The 20,917-nt window shown below is 39.3% G+C and overlaps 1 protein-coding gene across 4 annotated transcripts in view; it reads left to right on the top strand.

Annotated features, from left to right (window-relative positions):
• The window catches only part of CAB39L (calcium binding protein 39 like), a 93,176-nt gene that overhangs the window by 48,074 nt on the left and 24,185 nt on the right, over positions 1-20,917 (top strand). For all 4 annotated transcript variants that reach the window (XM_019971307.2, XM_070800115.1, XM_019971305.2 and 1 more), the window contains 3 exons: positions 3,338-3,456; positions 12,506-12,674; positions 17,643-17,702. In XM_019971307.2, the coding sequence (XP_019826866.1) occupies positions 3,338-3,456; positions 12,506-12,674; positions 17,643-17,702 (348 nt within the window). The remainder of the gene's footprint in view (positions 1-3,337; positions 3,457-12,505; positions 12,675-17,642; positions 17,703-20,917) is intronic.

Below are 20,917 nucleotides of genomic sequence, written 5' to 3'. Positions count from 1 at the left end.
TACAGCATTGTTTTTAAATATTAAACTAAGTAAAATATATATACATATATGTGTTACGGAAGAACACTTAAATATATATGCAAATATATAGATGCCAAATAGTATATTCTCATCTTCTCTCCTTCTCAAACTTAAGTTAAATATAATCTGGTTTGTTTTTGTTATAACCCTTGATGTCTGTTTCTTTGTTTATTATTTTAGTTTTAAACTTGGTTGGTGAGTGACCGTAAATGGGAAACTCCCCTGCTCTTGGAAGATGGTGTTAGATTTCTGTAAATCTATTGTTTTGTGTGTTTCCCTGAAAGCAGCAGTGTATTAAGCTATTATCATCATTAATTTAGCTTGAGTTAGTGTATGAGATTAACCTAATCTGCAGTGGGATGCTGGAAGGACTATGACCAAGGTTGGTTATGTTTTGAAGACTGAGTCAAGGGTGAAATATTGTCGGGTCCGGTGACCTTGTGAAGCCTTGAGCAACCACAGAATAGATAGGCTTAAAGCGCTGGCCAAGAACTGAGGAGGTGGGAGTAGACCAAAGAAAAACTTGGTATGTTTCACATCTTTGTGTTGCATTGACTTAGGTAACAAAAGAGGAACAGTAAGAAAGTTTACTTCAAAATTATTTGGGAATTAAGTCATTAAGTTGCCTAAAAATGGACTTCTACATTATCAAGTAGAGTAAAATTCTACTCTCCAAAATCCTTGGGGAAAAATATTTATCTTTCTGAATATTTGAATTTTCCATGTAGCTGAAGATTAAGTTAACTCTTCAAATGGAGAGAGATAAGTAGATAAGTAGTATTTTTGTGGCTTACTTTACATTTTCTTTATAAAATGCATTGTAGACGTGCCTGTCCTCCAAAATGATGTACTAGATGTAATAATTTTCCCTGGTGACTCAATACTATCGTTACAAAGGCTTGCTGTAGTGATAATTGCAGGCAGTTTTTTTTTTTTTCCCAGCGTTATTGAGGTGTAGTTAACCAGACAGCTCTTGACTTTGTTCATTCAGTTGTCACCTAGAACATAGTTATAAATGAATGTGATATTCAGTAGGTGAAGCCGTCCTCCTCAATCAAGCCCACAGAAAATAAATACTTATAAATGCTTCTTGGTTGAATGAATGAATGAAAAGCAGTTAAAGTTGAAAACAGTTTAGTTTTAAGCATTCCACCGATTACATACAGTATTTTCAGAAAGAATGCACCATTACGAGCATTATTAGACTACTTGCAGAAATGTACTATCCATTTCTATGGACTAGAAGTGTTAAAGATCAGCCTGCAGGCAGCAACTTTTCTTCTCATGCTTAAAGTATCCACATTAAAAAGTGCGTTTTGCATGTTAAGTCACTTCAATCATGTCTTACTCTGTGCGACCCCATGGACTGTAGCCTCCTCTGTCCATGGGATTCTCCAGGCAAGAATACTGGGGTGGGTCACCATGCCCTTCTCCAGGGAATCTTCCCACCCAGGGATCGAACCTGCATCTCTTCGACTATAAAATCTTTGGTGTATTTTTATAACAGGAAAGGAAAATTATTTCTTTAGGGATGGGCTGCAGCTTTTGCCAGATAGCCTAAAAAGATGGAGCATTGCTTACAGAGAAAAACAGACCTTTTGTTTAGAAGACACCTACATGGGCTTTTTTATTCACTGTGAAAAGTGAGGTCTCCAGGCAGTGTTTGAAAGGAAAAGACTGAAAGAAAAGAGCTTAGATTCCTTTTGCAGAGTAAAATAACAGAAATTTGAGAAATGTCCTCTCATTGGCTAACTTTGATAGTAGAAGGAAATAGGAGATAGGAAAAGGGTATAGAGTAAGGGCAATTGAAGGCTCCAGAACCATGACAGAGGAAGGGGCTTAAGGAAAAAGATAATCAGAAATGCTGAGCAATCTTTAATAATAGTGATATGTGGGGTTCAATTGGAAGTTGTTTCTGCAGTGCGCTGTAATTACCCTTAAACCCTTGATAAAGGAAGTATGTACTAATAATATGTTGAATGAAGGAGAAGAGGCGGTTTTCTACACTTGGGATAAACCATATATAAAACAGCTAGTTGAGGAAATAACTGGTTGTAGAAGGCAAGACAATGGACAAGGGTTGAGAGGAGCTAGGAGCAGGGGTTTGAAATCCAGAGCTGACCGCAGTGCTGGTGGCCCGAGGCGTTGGTTTAGATTGAGCTGCTGCTGCTGCTAAGTCGTTTCGGTTGTGTCCGACTCTGTGCGACCCCATGGACTGCAGCCCACCAGGCTCTTCTGTCCATGGGGTTTTCCAGGCAAGAGTACTGGAGTGGGGTGCCATAGCAGAGACTAACTCAGCAATCTGTGTGACAAACCCACTTCCTTCTTCAGAAACCAGGAGGAAAGTAGTGCAATGGGCTGAGCAAAGTACTGGAAGACCCTGCTGTGATGTGAATAAGGGCTCATTAGAAGACAGACCTTTGGGTTACAGTTGTTTAAAAAGAAAACTCATTACTTTATAACCATAAATTTTTGTCTAATCCTTTAAGCCTTAAAGATGCTGACAGAAAAAAAAATTACTTCAGCATATTCTTATGAGTTCCAAAAAAAAAAAAAGTTATGGCTGAGATTGCAAGCTTTCTGCTTTATGGGCTCAGGATCAAACTCAGAGCTATGGTTTTTGAGGTTTAGCCAGTATTCAAGACACAGCCCTAGACTCTTTGATGTTTTGAAACACAGTGTGATAAGAGATCAAAGGATGAAAACGTGTTGTATGTTAAGAGTCCATGCATTCATTTTAAAGGCAGGTGTGCCTTGCAGAAATAGGGTGGATACAGTCAACTGTTCGGGTTGAATTAGAAGGCAGCTCCAAAATGCAGAAAACTTCCTACTGTGATATTAATCACTAATGATTATTTCTTGCTACAGTAAAAAACTAAAAGCAAAAAAAGCCCTCTAGAATCAGCTTCTCAATAAGCCAGTTTATGGTCCTAAGTTTTTGAAACTTTCTATCCCCTTAAGACCTTTTTCTGTTCCCCAACCCTAATTAAAAAGTGGTCCTTAATCTTTGATTTTATTACTGTAAAAATAGAGATCATAAAGCCTTTAGACACAAGCTTTGACTGTACTTCATGCATTTAATGATATGAAATGCTTACTATGTGTGTAGGGCATTGATTTTATTTGGACTTGACTCTGGTTGTTTGTTTATTTTTGTACCCATCTTTAGACAGATGAAGTCAAAGAATGCACAGGTGGGAAAATATCATATTAAATGGACTGAGTATGTTTGTATACAAACAGCTTTTGAAATAATGTACATGCCATACAATTCACCCATTTAAAATATACAACTTAATGGTTGTTTCTTTAACAGGGAAAAAAGGATGTGACCCAGATATTTAACAACATCCTGAGAAGACAGATAGGCACTCGGATTCCTACCGTGGAGTACATTAGTGCTCATCCTCACATCCTGTTTATGCTCCTCAAAGGGTAGGTGGATGCTTTCCTTTAAAGTAGGTTTGAGTCTGGAAAAGTTGTTAAAAGTAGATAGCGTTAGCATCATTTCAGATATGATCAATTCCCTTTTGGATTCATATTTGCTATGCTTGAAGTCAGCCCTCCAAATCTATGTCTCTGTGATTGTTCAGGCTGCAACAAAATGCTTTCTAAGTAAAATTCCTTCCACCTACTGCCCCTCTTTCCTCCACTTTCCTGTCTTCTCTACCTGTTACATTATAGCTTACACTTCCCAATCCGCCCTCTTTCTGGCTGCCCACTTACCCTCTTTGCTTCACTAGTGGCTCAGATGGTAAAGAATCTTCCTACGAGAGACCCAGCTTCAGTCCCCAGGTTGGGAAGATCCCCTGGAGAAGGGAATGGCTACCCACTCCAGTATTCTTGTCTGGAGAATTCCATGGACAGAAAAACCTGGTGGGATACAGTCCACTGGGTTGCAAAGAGTTGAACACAATTGAGCAGCTAACACTTTCACATTCACACTTTACCCTCTTTACATAAAATTGAATCCCCTCATTACACAAATATACACAGACACGGACGCATACATACAATATCCTTCAATGGTTAGCTTCTATTCAGGTGACATGCTTTCATGTGGGGATAGAATAAATATCACTGTACATATATGGCACCACAGGGCAGCCAAAAACCTAAAGTCTAGTCAGGTAATAAAATCCCCGATTATGACTTTTTTATGTTTGCTCATTTACAAAGGTTTCTTGGGCATTGTGAGGCTACTGTAACTCCTAGGATCAGAAATATGGATGCAGCAAGGCTTGGGGATAGTAGCCTTTTGTCTTTTGTCTCCCCTTCTCTGTCTTTCTACTTTATCATTTTGAACTTCACATGCTATTCCATACCTAGTCCATCTCATCTGTTTTCAGTTCCCAAGTCCTTGTGCATTTTAAAATATTTAATTGTATCAAAATAATACATGCCACATAGTTTAAAAACCAGATACAGGGACTTCCTTGGTGATCTGGTGGCTAAGACTCCGCCTTCCCAATGCAGGGGGCCCAGATTCAATCCTTGGTCAGGGAGCTAGATCCCACATGCCGCAGCTAAGACCCGGTGCAGCCAAATAAATAACCAGACTCAACAAACAGCAGCTCTTTGCTTTTTCCTTCTCCATCCCTCAGTCCCATTTACCAAAGACAACCACTTTGATCTTTTTTATTTGTTCATCTGGTATTTACCTCTATATTATGAATTAGGAGCTTTTACTAAGTTTTGATTTGTCCATTTGAAAAATATATCTGTTAAATTTCTCATGGACTAGGTGACAATTTTGTTTTTCCACCACCATCACTACTCCATTTTCCTTCCCCTCACCCTCCCAATACCCTTTATCACAATTTTTTATTTCATTAAAAAGGCACATTTATATTATTATAGCTATGTAGTATACTATTACTTTGTTTTTCCGTACAAAATATTGTTTTTACTGGAGAATTAAGTCTTTAAATTCTGGAAAGGGCAATATACTTGTATCATGTATTAGGGTAGTTTAAAAGTATAAGAAACCTTAAGCTTTATAAGAAATAGACCCCACAATGTAGTGGCCCCACTACAAGATAAATGTATTTTCACATAATCAAGAAGAACAGATGCTCTAGGTCAGCAGGGGTTCCTTCAAAGAGTGCTTCCTAAGATCACTTTGTTGATTGCCAGGTCAGCCCACAGGAAGGCAAATATACTTGGGAGAATCTATGAGCCAGGCCTGGAAATGGCTTGTATTACTCCCACTCACATTCCATTTGAGAGCACTTAGTCACTTGGCCTCTTAATTCTTAAGGGAACCTGAGAAATGTAGTTAGCGCCCAGGAAGAAGAGGAGAAAGGATTCTGCAGACAGCCTACAGTCTCTGCCCCTTAGTGTTTTTTTGAAAATGTATTCCCTTCCATATTCTCTGTCCTTACTTTCTAGACCTCCTGTTAGTCAAAGCAAAATCTCTGAGGTTGATTTCTTAATTCTTCTCTTTTCTGTTTGTCTTTTTGTCTCACTAGTCAGAAGATATTCTTAATTGTATCTTCCATTGAAGATAAACTCAACTGAACTTTCCTTTCAACTACCCTATTTTTAATTTATAAGAACTCTTTTTTGTTCTCTGATTATTCCTTTTTCTGGTCTCTTGCACTTATCTCTGTGACCTTGGGCAAGCCTCTGCAGCTTTCTACCAAGTCTCAGTTTCCTTATCTGTAAAGTAAGAGTAAAATTTATAATATTACCTTTGCACAAAATAATGTTACATTATATGCATTGTCAGAGAGATTTTCGTGTCCAGACAGGGTTCTGCTATTTACTTGCTAAGACTTTGGGCAAGTTACCTAACTTCCTTAAGTCTTGATTTCCTCACTGCAATCTGAAGACAATAATAATACCTACTTCAGTAGGTCATTATGAGTCTTTTAGTGAGGTAGTTTCTGCAGAGTTTAGCACTGAGCACATGGTACTGTACTTGGTAACTGCTAGTCTAAAAAATTATTATTACTATCCCTCTTAAGAGCTGTAGTTCACACTGAGTAAAATTTTGAACAAATATAATTAAGACCATACATAAGTGTCAGAATAATACTGTAAAGGGAAGTGTTCGTTTTCAGTTCAGGCAGATCTTCAAGATTTAATGGGATATGATCTGCATACCTGGTCATTGGTGGAAAAGGCTGAAATGATCAGTTTGTACCCCCATCTGGAGATTCTAAAATGTTAACCTAAAGCATTTGACATTATCCTATAGGAAACGGGAAGCCATTGGATTGTTTTGGGAGAAAAATATCAGATTTGTGTTTCAGCAAGTGAAGACAAATTAATAGTCATTTGAAGTTGGTTTATAGGACTTCCCTGGTGGTCGAGTGGTTAAATTAATCTCTGGATTAAATTAAATCCAGAGATTAAATTAACTGCCAGTACAGGCAGGCATCTGTCTGCCAGTGCAGGGATCCCTCCGTGTTCGATCCCTGGCCCAGAAAGATTCCACATGCCATGGAGCGACTAAGTCCATGCGGCACAGCTGCTGAGCCCGCACGCCCTAGAGCCTGTGCTCCACAGCAGAAGCCACCGCAACGTGAAGCCTGAGCGCTGCAGAGAGTAGCCCGTGCTTGGCGCAGCTAGAGAACACCCAGGCACAGCAAGGAAGACCCAGTGCAGCCAAAAATAAATAAATTATTTTAAGTTCATCTCCTTTGAAAAAATAAAATGGAGTTAGCTTGTAAATAAGTGATCCCCTGACAATGCTGAAATATGTTGTCCTCCTAAGATATGTTGGAGAGCACATCAGCTGATGTGGAAGAGAAGTGGTGTGGATGGTTTAAAACGGTATCTTCCGCAGTGAGGTCATTATGTGAAAGGAGACATGCAGCTCCACGAACTGCATTCTCGGAGTGGGAATTATTTGCCTGGAGGATCTCCTTTCTGTAGTTGCTGTCACTGAATAGCAGTCAGATGATGGCAACTGTCTCTATTATAATGATTCTTCCTTTATTTTGTAACCCAAAGTTTAAGCTCATTCCTTCACGTCCTGCTTTATAGACACCACTTATTGAATGTTTGCTATGTGCCAGGTACTACATTCAGTGTCTTTACTTATGCTGTTTCATTTAATCCTTCTATCAATACTCTGAGGACTAGGTATTATCCTCACCATTTTACAGATGAGGAAATTTAAACTTAGAGTAAGGCTATTGCTCAAGGTTATATATACAACTGAGTGACAGTCAATTTTTCAGTCAGGCCTGATTCTAAATTCCATCTTAACCATTAATACATCCTTAAAAAGACTTGAAGCCCTTCAGATAGGAAGGAAGAGGGAATTATAGAAGACCCTGAGGACAGAGTAGACAAAAGGAAGCCTCAAATGGAATCACTGCACCTGAATCAACTTTCCCCATCACCATTTTCTAGGTTAGCTTGAAATGCCTGCAGTTTAGCTAGCCATTTGGTATAAAGGTCAGCATTTTTACTGAATTATGTCTTGCAAAGTTGCTCAAAAACTTAGAACATAACTTTACTGGTGCACTCATATATCAAATAATGATGTTATTTAGGGATATGGTAGTAACATGCTATATTGGACCTAAGTTGAACCGTAAAGAATGTAAGACAGAAAGAAGTTGATTCTTGTCTATCAAGGAGAATCATTTGGATATGGGATACAAAACTTGGTAAAAGGATTTGGAGCCCAAAGTTTATGAAAAGATTATTTAAAAGGACTTTCTCACTTTAGACAGACTTTTCTCCTGCCCCATGCAAATGACATTCCAGGATACTGAGAGAATTTGAGAATGAGGTTGCTAAACAGCTCTCAGTGATCCATAAGGAACCACTGCCAGTGGAAGATGTTTCAAGTCCAATATTAAAATAATAAATTTCTCCTAATAATCTTATTTTTAAAAATTTTATTGCAAAACTTTTTTCAACCATATACAAAAGACAGAAGAAAGAAATCCCATGTTCCAACCTTCATAACCATTGATATTTTGCTGTGTTTTTTTTCCTCTATCTTCCCAACACCCCTCCCTTATTTTTTTTTTTTTTTTGTAGTATCATTATGAACTAGTGGACTTAGTATGTTTTCATACATCTTATATAATTGTACTTTTAATCAAGCATCAATTTTTAAGTATATATAAGATGTATAAAAAACACTAGGAAAAGTTTTATAAAGTATCTTTCAGCAAACACTTGGCCTCCTCAATATAATCAAGAAGTTTTGCTTCTAATCTAGAAACATTTGTTAACTTTAAAAATAACAAGCTAACACTGTCCACTGAAAAGGCCTAGAAGCAGTAACAACCCAATGTTAATGAGTATCCCTAGCATTCAGATTGTAGTTTCTAAGAACCATTTCTAACTAAAAGGAGCCAGAGTCCTTTGTTCAGTTCAGTTCAGTCTCTCAGTCGTGTCCGACTCTTTGCGACCCCATGAATCGCAGCACGCCAGGCCTCCCTGTCCATCACCAACTCCCGGAGTTCACCCAAACCCATGTCCATTGAGTCGGTGATGCCATCCAATCATTTCATCCTCTGTCGTCCCCTTCTCCTCCTGCCCCCAATCCCTCCCAGCATCAGAGTCTTTTCCAATGAGTCAGCTCTTCGCATGAGGTGGCCAAAGTACTGGAGTTTCAGCCTCAGCATCAGTCCTTCCAATGAACACCCAGGACTGGTCTCCTTTAGGATGGACTGGTTGGATCTCCTTGCAGTCCAAGGGACTCTCAAGAGTCTTCTCCAACACCACAGTTCAAAAGCATCAATTCTTTTGCACTCAGCTTTCTTCACAGTCCAACTCTCATATCCATACATGACCACAGGAAAAACCATAGCTTTGACTAGACGGACCTTTGTTGGCAAAGTAATATCTCTGCTTTTCAATATGCTATCTAGGTTGGTCATAACTTTCCTTCCAAGGAGTAAGTGTCTTTTAATTTCCTGGCTGCAATCACCATCTGCAGTGATTTTGGAGCCCCCCAAAATAAAGTCTGACACTGTTTTCCACTTTTTCCCCATCTATTTCCCGGGAGAAATATCAATAACCTCAGATATGCAGATGACACCACCCTTATGGCAGAAAGTGAAGAGAAACTAAAAAGCCTCTTGATGAAAATGAAAGAGGAGTGTGAAAAAGTTGGCTTAAAGCTCAACATTCAGAAAACTAAGAGTCCTTTGTAGAAACGGCTAATGCCAGGTCTATGTTAGGAAATGTACAGGATGGCCAGAGAGCAAGGAAATGTTCACAAACTAGTGGGAGCGATATCAAACGGACAGGGGTCATCTGGAAAAGGCCACTTTTGCTTTTGATGCTTTTCCTAGCGCTGGCTGCCCTTGTTTCTTCTATCAGGAGCAAGAAAAGTCATTTTTCTCCTTACACAATATAATCTGCATTCTTAAACTGAGATATTCTTGCACAAGATCTTTGTTCAAATCATTTTATGTGTAATATTAATTTTGCTCACCACCAGATAAGTGTTCTTACACTTTGGCTTTTATTAAATTTGAAACAGATCTTCTGTGCTATTATTTGAATAAGCATGCATATAAAATAGTGTGCCTTCTCCACACTGACACAGTTAACTGTACGGTCCAGACTTCCCTTGTGGTTTCCCAGATAGCTCAGTGGTAAAGAACCTGCCTGCCAATGCAGGAGATGCAGGAGACTTGAGTTCAATCCCTGGGTCAGGAAGATCCCCTGGAGTAGGAAATGGCAACCCATTCCAGTATTCTTGCCTGGAAAATTCCATGGAGAGAGGAGCCTGGTGGGCTATGGTCCATGGGGTTGCAAAGAATTGGATATGTCTGAGCTACTGAGCATGCGTGTGTGCATATGATCTAAACAGCAAATCAGAAGGAGGATATGGTTCAGTTCTATAAAATAATGGTTTACATTCATTGCAATAACTTCTATCAGCAACATGCCACTAGTTAGTTGTTGTGGAGAACATAGTGATTTGTCATGGTCCTTGTCCTTGAGACCCTTATCCACAAGTAGAATAAAATAGATGAGGTAAATATTGATTCTTTAACCAAATCTAAGGATATTAATGTTCTTGGGATTTGAAACTTAAGGTACTTAACTTATGGAGCACTTCTTTATAGAGCAATCAATAAACTATCAAAAGTCAGTATCCTGGAGGATAGTCAGGTTGAAACATGTGAACTACAAGTTCCTTAAAGGGTACTGAGGAGAATTGGAAATTTCTTTATATATCCCAGTATATTCCTAACTGTAAGAAGTTGTCAGCTCAGAGGAATGACCGTTCCACTCTTGGGCGCAAACCACTAGGATGGAATGACCACTGTTCTGACCCAGAGTAGCATTTTGAAAAATACTCTCTTGGTTCTCAAGAATAAATAGTCTCTGCATCACAGATGGTTCCAATAAACTTCACCTAATGAAACAGGGGAAAAAAAGGAACTAATTATACATGAAAGTTGCGAGTAGAAACTTTTTTTCTATAGTTTCCATTTGATTAGTTAAGAAATGAGAATGGCTAGAGATCATACAGTTTTTTCTGTAAGCCAAAGTTTGTGTCTCATTAGAGACCTAGTATTAAGAAGTTTAATCAGAGTTTGAAGTTTACTAAGTTCTTTATACACCTTTGAGAAAGACATTATGCTAAGCACTCTCTGGAGACTAGGGTAAGGACAGAGGCAGGTACCAGTAAGACACAGATACCCCATGGAGATTTGCACAGAGGAGGAGAGAAAGTAACACAATGAGTAAAGCGTATCCTTAGCAATTGAGCTGTTTGTGATGAGGTAAAGAAAACAAACATAACCATTTATTGCAATGGGCCATACTAAAGAATGAGAAACGTGTTAAAGTGGAATTACAGACAAGCTATTTAGGAGTCTGAAGGCGGGGAGGGTGACTCTGAATGGTAGGTGATTGGAAACACTTCAAGGAGGAGGTGGCATTTGAACTAAGTTTTGAAAAATGAGAGAGAATCTTAGAGGTGAAAACTTAATGGAGCAGGGCATTCTAGGTTGAGAGAAGGCCATACCCCAGAGAATTAAGGGAGGTGATGGGAGATGAAATTGAAAGGTTAAGTTTAAAGCAAAATTATGAATGTCCATAAATATCTTACTAATAAGTCATTTTAGGATTTTAATTTTGTGCCCCTTACGTTTTTTTCTTTAGGTCAACAGTCTTTTTTTTTTTTTTAATCACTTCTTCAGTGCTCTATTAGTAAATGACTGTTCTTCTCCTTCACATTTCAGAAAATGTACCCCTCTTTATGAAGGGGTACATCTTTAATAAAACCCACCTTATAACTCTTCCATGCATGCCAATAGGCTGATTTTCAAATTCTTCTGATAAGAGAAATTGCTAATACTATAATTTGGCATTTTTTAATATTCTACAAAGAATTGTACCTATCTGAATATATTAGCATTTAATGTTAACATGAGTTTTTCAGGGAATATTCAGATGATATTTGTGAATATTATTCCACATAAAAATGGGACAAAATGAATAAACACCGCCCTGGTTTAATGACTTCTCTCAGAGACCTTTCTTTGCTGTTTTCCCTACTATAATTATAAATTTGAAGTTGCCAAGTAGCCTGTTGCCTAAATTGTGGGAAAGAGGTTTTATTCTCAAATCTGAAGTTCATGTAAATATTCTTTTGTTATTCTTGAATCCTCAATTTCCCTCAGCCCAAATTTATTCCTCAACCTACCCCAATATCTACAAGCTCTGTTGACTCTTCCTCTGAACAATATCCATGACCTACCCACAGTCCTCTATTCTACTACCAGTGCCCAACCCAAGCCCCCATCGTCTCTAGCTGGGCTGCTGTTCCTCCTCAGTAGCTAGTCTCCCTGATTGTCCTTTAGCTCTGCAGCCCATTCTTTCCTGTTTTACAGAATTCTCCACAGGGAGCCAGAATGATCATTTTTAAAGTATCTGATCAGCTGTGTTAATTGCGTACGTTAAACTCTGCAAAGGCTTCCTCCCACACTGACCTTGGCTTACAAAGCTGCTGGTTCTTTCCTTGGACCCTTGCACTTTCAGTTCCTTCTCCTGGAATGCTCTTCTCCTTCCAGGACCACTTAGTCTAAAGTAAAACAAATTAAGGGGTCACACTGTCTAGCGTACCTATTTTATTTTCTTCAGTTTCATAGCCCTGAAGTATATGAAATTATCTGGTCATTGTTTATAGTCTGCTTCCTCTCCCACCAGACGCATTTTCACTAAATTGTGAATGCTAGGAAGGCAGTGACCTTGTCTGCTGACTGTTGTATCCCCAACAAAAGATACTGTTGTATCTTTTCTAATCGATTCCAAGATTTCTTTAAGTATGTCGAACTGTGAACATTTGATATCGCTTCAGATGCCTTTGCTACTTTTAAGGTATCCCCAGCATCTGAAATAGTGCCAGGCACAGTGTAGATATATAGTGGGTATTCAGTGAGTGGTTTTTGAATGGACTGTGACAGATGGTACCTATGCTTCCATTAACAGCAGTATTGAAATGGTTCTTTTAATACATAGTTCTCTCTCTCTCTTGTTTGTGCTTTAGCTATGAAGTCCCACAGATCGCCTTACGTTGTGGTATTATGCTGAGAGAATGTATTCGACATGAACCACTTGCCAAAATCATCCTCTTTTCTAATCAATTCCAAGATTTCTTTAAGTATGTCGAACTGTCAACATTTGATATCGCTTCAGATGCCTTTGCTACTTTTAAGGTAATTCCCTGTCCACCTCCCCGCCAACCCCTGCCAGAATCAGCAGGGTTATTTAGTTTCAGTACCTAAGTCACTTGGCTCTAAGAGGCAGTTTAATTTTAAAAACCAGAAAATTGTGTTTCTTAGACCTGAGCATAGCCAACCGTGTATGATATGGATCGTAAGAGAATTCAGTAAACAGAATACAATCTACTAGACCCGTCTGTCACATGGTGGAAAGAGCAACTCAACATGCTTGTCATGGGGCTTCCCTGGTGGTCTAGTGAGTAACAACCCACCTTGCAATGCTGGGGACTCTGGTTCAACCCCTGTTTGGGGAAGATCCCACATGACATGAGGCACCTGGGCACATAAAAAGTCTCACCTGGCCAAACAACAGTTGTGCAGTGGCTACAGATGAAGCCCTCAAGAGTCTATCCTAGAACACGTGGTAAGAGGGGCCTTGGTGCGACAAATATGAAGAAGGACATTTAACACAAAGGACCGTTCCATTTCTTTCTAGCAAATATTTGTGCTGAAATAATTAAGAAGGTGTTCTCTATAGTAAATCCTGTAGTGCCTTTTTTTTTTTTTCCCCTTTTCTATCTGATGACCCTTCACCATCATGGAAACAAGTTAGTTCCTTTTTTGAAAAACCATCGATAAGACTTCACAAATAGCTGTACACCTACAGCAGCTCTAATGAAGGGGAGAAAAGCAAATTCAATTCAGCATTTATTTCTGAAAATTTCCCAAAAGATTTTTCAACATTTAATAGAATAAACAAATGTGATAATAATGTCTTGACATCATATGATCAACCCAATTTAACTTTCAGCACAATATTGAAACACAAAGATAAATTATGACAGTTTGTACTTGAGCGTATTTTTTGTTGAACTTAAGTCCCTGATAATCTAAATAACCTTAAAAAAAAAAAACTCCTAGTATGCTACTGATATTGAAAATGCTAATTTTCTACATTTTACCAAAATGCTGTGTTCAGTATAATGTAATGAACACAAGTCCCTTTTTAAAAATCAATTAATTAATTTATTTTTGTCTGCACTGTGTCTTCATTGCTGTGTGTGCAGGCTTTCTGTAGTTGCAGCTAGCGGGGACTATTCTTCCTTGCAGCGTGAGGGCTTCTCATTGGAGTGGCTTCTCTTGTTGAGGAGCACAGTTTCTAGAGCAGGGGCTCAGTAGTTGTGGCACATGGGCTTAGTTACTCTGAGGCATGTGGGATCTTCCTGGACCAGGGGTCGAACCCATGTCCCCTGCATTGGCAGGCAGATTCTTATCCACTAGGCCACTAGGGAAGTCCCACTTTTTTTTTTTAAGTAACTGCTTTCAAAGGGATTTGTTTACTTGATTGGTTGGCTGGTTTGGGCTTTTGTTTTTAACTTCTTAGGCTTAGCCTCTTTTTTTGACCTGTAGGATGACTGTTCTTCAGTTTAATTATTGACATTTTACCATTACTGGATTATATTTCCTCATGGCCTTGTCTGCAAATTTTCCATTCCCCAAAAAGATTCCTTACAAACACAGTCTCTTCCATGCTCCCCCTCTAAGAATTGACATGGTAAAAAGTGGTTTGAATTCCATCTCTGTCTGCACCTGATTTGCTGTACATCTTTGAGCAAGTTAGTTAACCAACCCTTGGGCCTCATTTTCTTCATCTGTGAGATGAGGAACATAATCGCCTTTTTGCAGAGTTGTGCAGATTAGAAATAACCTATGTAAAGTGCGAAGCACACTCCCCAGCACACAGTAAATGCAGCTGCTGCGAGCTGCTGTGATCTTGGGTCCCTGCCATGGAATGTGTGTCTCTGTCATTTCACCCCGAGTTCTTCCAGGCTGTGCAGAATTCACTAAAATACCAACATCGATAATTTTTAGCATAAGACTTAGACCGTGCAGAAGCTAGTCCTGCCAAACAGAATTCTTAGGAGGTGGGATGAAAGAATACACTATTCTGAATACTTTTAAAATTTTTTTTAATTTTTTAAAATTTGAATTTTAGTTTTCTTGGCAATTTCCTGGCTTTTTCCTTTTTTGGGGGGATCCTAGCTATTTTTTTCCCCACTCAGTTCTTTGATCTTTAATAATGCAACAACTGTATTTGTCTATTGTGTATATATACATGTGTGTGTGTGTATATATATACACACAGACACACATATATAAGATATTATAGAAAAATCCAAGTGGACGTTGTGGCCCACCCTATATATATATATGGGGGCTTCCCAGGTGGTGCTAGTGGTAAAGTACCCACCTGCCAGTGCAGGATGTGTAAGAGACACAGGTCTGATCCCTGGGTTGGGAAGATCCCCTGGAGGAGGGCATGGCAACCCACTCCAGTATTCTTGCCTGGAGAATCCCATGGACAGAGGAGCCAGGCAGCCTGCATACAGTCCATGGGGTCACACGGAGTTGGCCACAACCAGTGACTTAGTGCGCATATGTATATATGGGGCTTCCTTGGTGGCTCAGATGGTAAAGAATCTGCCTGCTACGCAGGAGACCCGGGTTCAATCCCTAGGGTGGGAAGATGCCCTGGATATGATACAGTCCCTCCAGTTTTGTGCATGCATTATTATGTGTATAAATATACATAGAGGGTATATCTATGTATATATAATGTGTACACACTCACTTATTGTCTCTATCCACACATATATGTGCTGGAGGAATTTTTCCCTACCCTATTATATATTCTATTGTTGGAGTTTAAAGTTATTTTTTCCCTTAGATTTGAAGGAGCCGCTGCTCACAGAACCCCTCCTTATTTAATCTCTTTCTTTGGTGTAACACTAATGGAGGGTGAATGGAAAACCTTCGCAGGCAGCACTTATCTGCCTGGTACTCTTTCCAGTGTCACCGTCATTGCAGGCGTAGGGCCCGAGGCCACGGCAGATTGTGAGCCTCGTACTCAAGGCTACTGGCATCATAGGTGCAGATGGCATCGTAGGTGCAGATGGCATCGTAGGTGCAGAGCTCCATGGGTGCAGCCATCCAGAGTGCCTGCTGCAGCCCATGCAGAGACCTTTCTAACCTGAGGCAGCTCAGAAAGCCACTAGTAATGCTCAGGTGATTGGAGATGTGAAAACTGGGCATTCCAAATATTCACTTAGAAAAAGACTAAGGACTCCAAAAGTATGCTGTGGAACTAGGGGGTCCCTGATGTAGCAACTAGTTTGAATTTTGACTGGGATGAATTCCTTAGAGGGTTTTCCCATTTTAAAATCCCAGTTCCAGAACTGTACTGTTACATTCTCCTGGGGAAACAAGTACACGTCTCCATTGATAGGTCCAGTGGTCAAACAAGTTGTGATGATAAGTAATAGGAAATGAAGTTAATAGACAGTTTCATTATTTTGGGGCTTGAAAATTATAGTGCTGATGAGGACCTACCGTATATCACAGGGAACTCTACTCAGTACTCTAGTGACCTATGTGGGAAAAGAATCAGAGAGTGGATATATGTGTACATATATAACTGATTCACTCTGCTGTACAGCAGAACCTGACACAGCATTGTAAATCAATTATATGCCAATAAAAATTTTAAAAAAGAAAAAAGAAAACTGTAGTGCAAAGTACTTTAAATATTTAACCTTTTATTGAAATAAAAATAAGTGAGTTTCACAACCCAGGACTCAGTGGCAACCTGGAGGGGTGGGATGGGATGGGAAAATGGAAGGGAGGTTCAGGAGAGAGGGGACATATGTATACTTGTGACTGATTCATGTTGATGTATGGCAGAAACCAGCACAATATTGTAAAGCCATTATCCTCCAATTTAAAAAATTGTTTTAAAAAGAAGTGAGTTTTACCGTTGTGGCTGCCTTCCTTTTCTCTGTGAGGTTATGTTGTGTATCTTGTATATACTGTTAATTAAATTAGAAGTTTTAATTAAATATGTATTAAAGCATAAGAATTTATTTTGGAAAACTTGAAAATTCGTGTTGTTTTTAATTAAATTCTGCATAGTACCTAGGCAAGGCATTTAACCTTTAAGCACATTAAGAGGATTATCTGGGGCTTGTTTTCTTTTGACATCAAGGTGACTTAAGGTTATAATTTAGGTGTGAATTTCCAATCAAACGTTCCTTTATGCTTTTGTTCAGTTTCCTGGGAGTTATGTCTATAATTAGATCAGGCTGCTTGTCCTCAACTTTGAAAGGGTGCGTTGTGCTGCTTAGTAACTGCACAACACTTCACAGCCCACTAACCCAACAGCAGGACTAGGACAGTGCTGAGATAAATGTCACTCTTGTGGGACTTCCCTGGCGGTCCAGTGGCTGAGACTCCATGCTTCCGATGCAGGGGCCCAGATTCCATCCCTGGTCAGGGAAATAGATCCCACATGCCATAACTAAGGGTTTGAATGCTGCAACTAGAGATCCCACGTGCCACAACTAAGACCCAGTACAGCCAAATAAATATGTAAAATAAATATAGTTTTTTAAATGTTGTTCTTGTGCTTCTGAGAATCCTAGGCACCTCCATTTCAAAAGTGATTAAGAAGAAAACTAAAGGTCAATCATTGAAAATCTGTTACCTTGTGAGATACGGTTTTAGTCCATTCAGAGTTTTTTGCTTTTAATAGTTATTAATGACATTTTAAAAGATCATCATAAGCTTTATTTGAATATTTATTGTATCATATTTACAATGTATAATTATGGGCTTGAAGAAATATAATGTAAGCTTGTCTCTTTGGTGGCGTTTGTTTCGCTAGTTAAATTATTTCTGTAATCTAACAATGATACGAATTTAAAGCACTCTGTTGTTTTTACCATGAAACAAATTGTATTTCACACCTTAAACTAAGAAATGGAAATAATTCTGGGATGTAAATGAAACTATTCTGAAATTGTTGTGCTTCAAATTAATTGACTTAGAAAATCTTAGAAGAAAAGAATAGATTTGTAAAATTTATTACCTATAATAATTTTGTTTCATTGACTGCTCTTTTTCTAGGATTTACTAACCAGACATAAAGTGTTGGTAGCAGACTTCTTAGAACAAAATTATGACACTGTAAGTAGAAGTCATTTTTAAGTCTCTATCTCATTCTTCCTTTCTCTCTCTCCTCCTTAGATCTCTTAGCACTTACTTCTATTTATGAGAGAAGTTGAAACCAACCATCCACCCACTTGATTTATTACCCAGAAGTCAGATCATTAAGAAACTATTAAAAATAGAGGATAGCAGGAGATCAGGGCGTCCTTGTTTTTCTTATCTCTTCCTGTTGTGCTCTGGAGCTCCAGAAAACAACCAGCACCAGCTCACTTTGACCTTGACTTAAGAGCATCCTCGTTGCCCTTAAGAGGCAGTGTATATGCATGTGCTAAGTCCCTTCAGTCGTGTCCGACTCTTTGCGACCCCATGGACTGTAGCCCACCAGGCTCCTCTCTCCATGGGATTCTCCAGGCAGGAATACTGGAGTGGGTTGCCATGCCCTTCTCCAGGGGATCTTCCCACTCAGGGATCGAACCCATGTCTCGTACATCTCCTGCATTGGCAGGCGGGTTCTTTACCACTCATGCCACCAGGGAAGACCCAGAATACTGGAGTGGGTTGCCATTCACTTCCCCAGGGGAATCTTCCTGACCCAGGGATCAAACCCAGGTCTCCTGCATTGCACCAGATGCTTTACCATCTAAGCCATATAGGGTACCCCACTGTTAATAAAATGAATCCTTTTACATGGTTGATAACTAGTTTCCCTGACTAGTAGAAATACCAAAATATACATCTGTCTTCCAGCTTCCTTCTCTAAGGGTGAATCCATCTCATCCTTTTGATAATCAGCCATCATTGTTACTGAACCAAACTTACCCGGCATTCAGCAAAGCCAGTCTGCTGACACCGGTTTGTGGTGAAGGAAAGTCCAGCATTTACTGCAAGGCAATAAATGCTCAAAAGACTCAAATCCTGAATAGTTTTCCAAGAAAGGGTGAGGGTTGTGAGTGGACCGTCTTCTGACTGGTTGGTAGTAAGGTGACAAGGTGGAATATCAGGGGTTAACCTCATCAACCCCTTTGTTTCAACCAGTATGAGGTCTCTGTACTTGTGGTCAGTATACAGTTAACTTCTTCCACCTGGTGGGGATTTCAGTCTCTCTTAAACAACTCAAGGATATGACTCAGGATATTATCTATAGATTTTATGGAGGAACTAAAGATCCCTGACTTTATTTTTGGCTAAACTATTACTGTTTTGTCTTGCTTGACTGTTGTCCTTTGTTTCTGCATTTTCTCACTTCTCTGATTAAATTTGCTCTTTGGAACCTGGGCCTTGGAGGGTAAACCTTTCCTAGAAACAAGATGTACTCGGGAGGGTACATCCCTGGGATTGCCCTCAGGGTCCTGCTTGGTTTCATTATGTGACTCTTCTAGGAAGCTTTCCCTAACATACACCCTAACCCCCTCACCCCCAAACACACACACACACTCTCTCTCCCTCCCATTCTTCTTCTTTCTCACACGTTTTCCACATTGTATAATATTATTATGGTGTGTCTTTATATCTTTTTGTCTGGTTCATAAGCTCCCTGGGAGGCAGGAACCTTATCTGTCAAACACAGGGGTTCAGAATGCAGTACAGATTTATGTCTAGTTGCTTTGCTTCAGAATCCTGCTGAATCTCTTACTAATTATGATTCTGAACAAGTTACTGTGCCTACTAAAAAATGAGGATATTAATAATAGCTACTTCACAGGGTTGTTGTAGGAATTTGACAAGACTTAAGGTTTTGGGGATAGCACCATGGATTAATTTTTATCATGATTACTTACATCCCTAATACCTAACTCAGTACCATATATTTGGTGGTGTTAAATGAACATTAAATAAACAGACCCAACCAAGAGCTGCTATGCTTTTGCTAAGTGTATCAGCAATAGAAACAGCATTCAGTTCAGTTCAGTTCAGTCTCTCAGTCGTGTCCGACTCTTTGCGACCCCATGAACTGCAGCACTCCAGGCCTCCCTGTCCATCCCCAACTGCTGGAGTCTACCCAAACCCATGTCCATCGAGTCAGTGATGTCATCCAGCCATCTCATCCTCTGTCGTCCCCTTCTCCTCCTGCCCTCAATCTTTCCCAGCATCGGGGTCTTTTCCACTGAGTCAGCTCTTCGCATCAGGTGGCCAAAGTATTGGAGTTTCAGCTTCAACATCAGTCCTTCCAGTGAACACCCCAGACTGATCTCCTTTGGGATGGGACTGGTTGGATCTCCTTGCAGTTCAAGGGACTCTCAAGAGTCTTCTCCAACACCACAGTTCAAAAGCATCATTTCTTCGGTGCTCAGCTCTCTTTATAGTCCAACTCTCACATCCATACATGACCACTGGAAAAACCATAGCCTTGACTAGATGGACCTTGTTGGCAAAGTAACGTCTCTGCTTTTGAATATGCTGCCTAGGTTGGTCATAACTTCCTTCCAAGGAGTAAGCATCTTTTAATTTCATGGCTGTAGTCACCATCTGCTGTGATTGTGGAGCCGAGAAAAATAAAGTCAGCCACTGTTTCCACTGTTTCCCCATCTATTTGCCATGAATTAAAGTAAAACATAGCACAGGCTTAGAGACAAAACTTTACATGATTTGTTGCAGTGTTAGTTTAGCTGCTCTAGACCAGTACTGTCCAGTTGAAACATAATGCAAGCCACTGTGTAATTTAAAATTTTGTAGTTAGCCACACAAAAAGATAAAAGGAAACAGATAACTCTGGGAAGTTATGGAATACCCTACCCATATCCTGTGTTTTCACATATCCAAATCATAGAAATTAAACTATGGCTTTCTTCTTCATAAATTGTTTGCTGCTCTTCCTTTGAGATTAAGAATTATCAATGTAATCATGAAATCAAAAGTGATTTTCATACCCTAAAATTATCAAGAGAAAATCCATGGAATCAATTAGAGATCTTTGATCAAAGTATAAAATATGAAGGGAGAAAAAGATTACTGCCAGATGTATCCAAAAGCTTCAAGACCAGAAGAGACTCATATATTTTTGAATTTAGGGAACAAACTATTATAGTTTGTTAAGTATTAGGGAACAAACTATTATAGTTTGTTCAGAATTTAGGGAACAAGCTATTATAGTTTGTTCAGTAACTGTAGATGCTGGATGGAGTGTTAAAGACTCATTGTTGTTCAGTCACTAAGTAATGTCCAACTCTTTGTGACCCCATAGAGTGCAGCACACCAGGTTTCCCTGTCCTTCACTATGGAGATAGTGCATAGTT

The sequence above is a fragment of the Bos indicus genome, chromosome 12 (assembly GCF_029378745.1).
Source record: "Bos indicus isolate NIAB-ARS_2022 breed Sahiwal x Tharparkar chromosome 12, NIAB-ARS_B.indTharparkar_mat_pri_1.0, whole genome shotgun sequence".
Taxonomy (NCBI): Eukaryota; Metazoa; Chordata; class Mammalia; order Artiodactyla; family Bovidae; genus Bos; species Bos indicus.
The sequence above is the reverse complement of the archived record's forward strand: the minus strand, read 5'-3'. Positions and strand labels throughout refer to the sequence as shown.